This window comes from Miscanthus floridulus, unplaced genomic scaffold (assembly GCF_019320115.1).
Source record: "Miscanthus floridulus cultivar M001 unplaced genomic scaffold, ASM1932011v1 fs_499_3_4, whole genome shotgun sequence".
Classification (NCBI taxonomy): domain Eukaryota; kingdom Viridiplantae; phylum Streptophyta; class Magnoliopsida; order Poales; family Poaceae; genus Miscanthus; species Miscanthus floridulus.
In genome coordinates this window covers 1-4,682 of record NW_027096839.1, presented here as the reverse complement: position 1 = coordinate 4,682, position 4,682 = coordinate 1, and the positions used below count along the sequence as shown (strand labels likewise).

Below are 4,682 nucleotides of genomic sequence, written 5' to 3'. Positions count from 1 at the left end.
GAACCAGGCCATTATGTTAACAACTGGCAACATCGTCGAGTAATAAAAAGACAGAAAGAAAAGCATGTGGAGCCACAATTGAAAAGTGCAACGACAACGTAGAAAGCTGAACCAACCTCCGTGTTCCTCAAAGTTGGTGGCTTAGCTTAATTGTTCCTCAAAGCTAGCACCAGAAATTTGCAAATGAAGCAAAAGATGCTCCAACGACAGCGAAACGAAAGTCCAACCCCACAACCGATGCTGAGACCTTTGTTTCAACTCGCAGGCAACGGTTACTGCTACTCCATCAGAAGAAGCACAAGACACGAGAAGGGAAAAGAAGAGAAAGCTACGACTTTTTAACTATCATCGGTATCCGTACTTAATTGAAAAGTTAGAGTAACACGGGTTGTGTTTAGTTCCTAAAAAGTTTTTCAAAAAGTGCTACAGTAGTCATCACATCGAATCTTACGATATGTGTATGGAGCATCAAATGTAGACGGAAAAAAAACTAATTGCACAGTTTGGTTGGAAAATCGCGAAACGAACGTTTTAAGCCTAATTAGTCCATGATTGAATACTAATTGTCAAATAAAAATGAAAGTGCTATAGTAGCTAAAATTCCCAAATTCCACGAACTAAATACAGCCACATCGTGTCCATATACAGACTTTGATTTCAAAATGTATTAGAAATAAACCTTGGAGAGTTGGAGCCCCAAATCATGCTTATCGGCACGCGACAAAGCTGTTGTTGTTGCAACATAGCTGTTTTGAAATAATAATAAAAAAAAAAGGCGTGAGACCAGCTGCATGCTGCCCTGGCTGTTCCCTTTCCTGGCCCCACCCTTCCGGGCCGCGAGATCGGGATCCGACGGCACACACGAATCTTGACGTGCCCACCACCTCCTCTTACCTTTCTGGCTTTCTTTCTCCTCTTAGGTCCTTGGAACGAAGGATTTCTACGGGAATTATGAGGGAACAGATTCGAGAGGAAAGAAATCACGTTGGAGCGTTTGGATTGAAGGCATTCCACAGGAAAAGGAGTAGCTAATGTGCAAAACATAGGAAATAAAACATCCACTGCGATCCAAGGGAAACAATCATCGTTGGCTCTCTACTGATCCATATTTGCTTTACATGTTACAATTCCTATGTTATAAATTCATGTGTTCCAAACAGTCTAAATTTTTTATTCCTATATTTTGAAATCCCATAATTTTTCATTTTTTATCGTACTTTATTTCTGTATCCTATACCTGTGTTTCGGATTCCTTCGTTAGAAAAGAGCCCTTACCGGACAAGCAAGCCTACCTTTCCTTCTGTCTTCCGTTCCCCCAGCGTTCGCGCTCTATCTCCCTGCGGCCCTCCCTCCCTTCTTCTCTCTCTTGCCGACGATTACGCCAGGTGCCCAGGTCTTCTTCGGGCCGAGGTCGGTCGCTGCCGCCCTACGCCAGGTGCCCAGGTCTTCTCCGGGCCCTTCGCCGGCGACGAGCACCTCCAGGTACGCGTACGCCCACCCCTTGGTCTCTCATTCCTGCTGTGCGAAACCGAGCTCCCAAACCCTAACTTGCTATTTGTAATCGGATCTGGTCTAATTACAAGCGTATATGCATGTATTATGCCTACGAGCTTCGATTGTTTTGCAAAAAATTATCTGGGTCCGCCCTGGTACATCATCTTTGAATGCCTTGTCAAATGGTGCCCTCTCTTTGAATGCCCCTGTAATGACCCTCTTCAAATGACCAATGGTATTCATCCCGATTGTGTGGGTCTGATTGAAATGGCATTTATGTCTTTTTTGCAGGCTGAGCTCCACAGTGGTTCTCGGAGAGGTTTGTAACAGACTACACCTACGCGAAGAAGAGAAAAAGGGATCTTGGAGACGTTTGTGATAGACTACTGGGGGTGAATACACCTACGCTAAAGAAGAGAAAAAGGGGAAAGAGAGAAAGTTCTCAATGAATTGAAGTCCGTATGTCCAAAACAAGAGCAAGGAGCTGTTGTACAAGGGACTTGTGGAAGGAGCATATCATATATTTGTAGGAGATAACTTTACACTTGACTCATGGGCGACTGGGTTATAGGGGCGTTGATAAACATCGTGGGGAGTGTTGCCATAAACTTTGGTACCAACCTTCTGAAGTTGGGCCATGATCAGGTGGATGTTACATGTTTCTGAATTGTGCTCCTTGTTCTTACTTCTAATATACTTCATATATGTGTTCCAGTGAAAAGATCAAGGAGAACATACATGCGGGTGCCCTAGTTTGACCCATTTAGTCAGTTGAGGGTGAAAACACCTTTAGTCTAAATCCTTTTTTTTTTTTGCCAAAAAGAAAGCAGAAAAAAAATGAACCCTAGTAACACCCTTTTTTGGTTACTAGATGACCTAGCCATTTCATCTATAGGCTTCATCATGAGAAAATGTTGCATTAACTGATTAGGACGTTGATTGCCTAATTAGCTATTTCTAGTGCACTTGAAGTTGTTGTAAGCAATAAATTGTGCATTTGATTACAAACTGTAGGACAGCATGTCAAATATAGCTTGATTCCCTAGGCTGATTTTGGTAACTTTGTAGCTAACCTTTGCTGTGGTATTTGAGCATTATCTACATTAATGCCTAACATCCTTTGAAGTTAATGTGATTGTAGTTACTTTTATGTGCGAATTATGAAAAAAAGGAACAACCAACTTATGACTATGACAAGTTAGGCGGTAAATAAGAAGAAATAGGCACCCAATCTCATGTTGAATAGATCCTGCACTTGCACTAGGCTCAGTTCCCATGTGTGAATATCATGTTGTTTTACGTGAGATGAAGAATAAAAAAAATATGTTTGTTTTATTTGTCAGAGAGAAAAGCTTTCCTTAATTAACAGCAGCGAGGGAAATGAAAAATTCGTCCCGAAGTCTGTTATGCATTTTCAGACTTGGAGAATAGGTACCACTCCTGTCTGCTAGAATTTATTTACTAATTTTAGTCTTTTATAATCAAAAGCCAACTTTAATGCTACATCTGCATTCAGGTATACTCTTTTTTGCTGCTGGGAACTGCCTCAACTTCATGTCATTTGCTTATGCTGCACAGGTTCTTTTTCGTTGTCCTCGAGATTTCAAAAGCAAATTTAGTTTAACATGTAGGATGTAATATAATATGGGAAACTCATGAATGGTTGTGTAAACATGTAAAGAATAAAGCTCTTGTAGAGACTCTGGATTTGTGCCCTGTTCTATTGGAAATACAGGAATAGCATTTTTCCATTTGTTGTTGGGTTAAAAAGATAAGAGCTTCTCAATCGTACAGTTTCCATCTCTTGCTTCTTACTTAGAGCTAATAATGGCATCCAATCATATTTTCTTTTCTATTTCTCTAGTGTTTTGATTTGGAAATTGATTATTTACTTGCTATATTGCAGTCACTACTTGCAGCTCTTGGATCAATCCAGTTTGTGTCCAACATTGCTTTTGCCTACTTTGTGTTGAACAAGACTATTTCAGTGAAGTATGTATGTTTCTCACTTCCCGTTAGCTGGAATGAAAATTACAATCAATACATGGAATCATGTGATTAATGAAGCTTTTGCGCTTCTTTCCAGAGTCATGGTAGCCACAACGTTTATCGTCTTCGGCAACATCTTCTTAGTATCCTTTGGCAACCATCAATCACCTGGTATGGGTTGTTCCATTTGCCATTTCTACTATATGTAGTATCTGCGAAATATTTGCAATGTAGAGATGTGCAATTTCGGTTTTTTCGTGGTTCCTATTTAGTCGTGCTAATACTAAAATTATCTTGTCAGTTTACACGCCGGAGCAGCTGATCGCAAAATACAGCAATTTGGTGTTTGTTCTTTATTGCATGTCATTGGTCTTTGTTGTTGCATTTAACCATTATCTCTACAGGTGAGGCCTTGCTCGTGTAACCTATTCTCTTCAGAAACAGGCCATGCTGTTCCTTACCAGTTCAAAAACTTTTGCAGGAGTGGAGAAACTATTAATTCAAACAGTTCAAAAGATGTTGGCACATATTGGCGAACAATGTTGCCATTTTCTTATGCTGTTGTATCTGGTGCTATTGGATCTTGCTCAGTCTTGTTTGCAAAGTCATTGTAGGTTACATTTTATTTCATAAAAATCCATGCATCAAGGATGCTGATTTTTTCAGATTTATTTGGTGCTGACTACCATGTGTTATCCCCCCTCCTTCCTGTTTCCTGTCCAGGTCTAACATGCTGAGGCTGACTATGAGCAGCAGATACGAGTTCCATAGCTGGTTCACATACTCAATTGTTCTTCTGTTTCTGTGTACTGCTGGATTTTGGGTATATGGCTAATCTAATGCGTTGTTTCTGAGGCTACTCCGCTGCTGCTGTTTGTCTAATTCAACTTCCGTATGCTCTATGTGACAGATGGCAAGATTGAATGAAGGGCTGTCATTATTTGATGCAATACTGATTGTTCCAATGTTTCAAATTGCTTGGACCTTCTTCTCTATTTGTACAGGATTTGTTTACTTTCAAGAATATCAAGTAGGCTCCTCTTTGCGATAATCAGATAATGAAGTGAATCATGCATTGCTTAATTAGAAACTGAGGATTTTGTTTTTCCGCTGTCAGGTATTTGATACGCTCAGGATAATTATGTTTGTATTGGGCATGACATTTGTCTTCGTTGGGATCTCCTTGCTAGCACCCGATG

The 4,682-nt window shown here is 40.3% G+C and overlaps 1 protein-coding gene across 1 annotated transcript; it reads left to right on the top strand.

Annotated features, from left to right (window-relative positions):
* Positions 1-1,273: 1,273 nt before the first annotated feature.
* On the top strand, positions 1,274-4,678 carry LOC136531985 (probable magnesium transporter NIPA8; the record flags this gene model as incomplete). The annotated part of the gene is made up of 11 exons (XM_066524629.1): positions 1,274-1,482; positions 1,786-2,139; positions 2,838-2,925; positions 3,011-3,072; positions 3,401-3,486; positions 3,581-3,654; positions 3,785-3,887; positions 3,965-4,093; positions 4,207-4,306; positions 4,394-4,513; positions 4,601-4,678. Coding segments are annotated over exons 2-11 (933 nt in total), but the record flags the coding sequence as incomplete, so codon positions are not given.
* Positions 4,679-4,682: the final 4 nt, after the last annotated feature.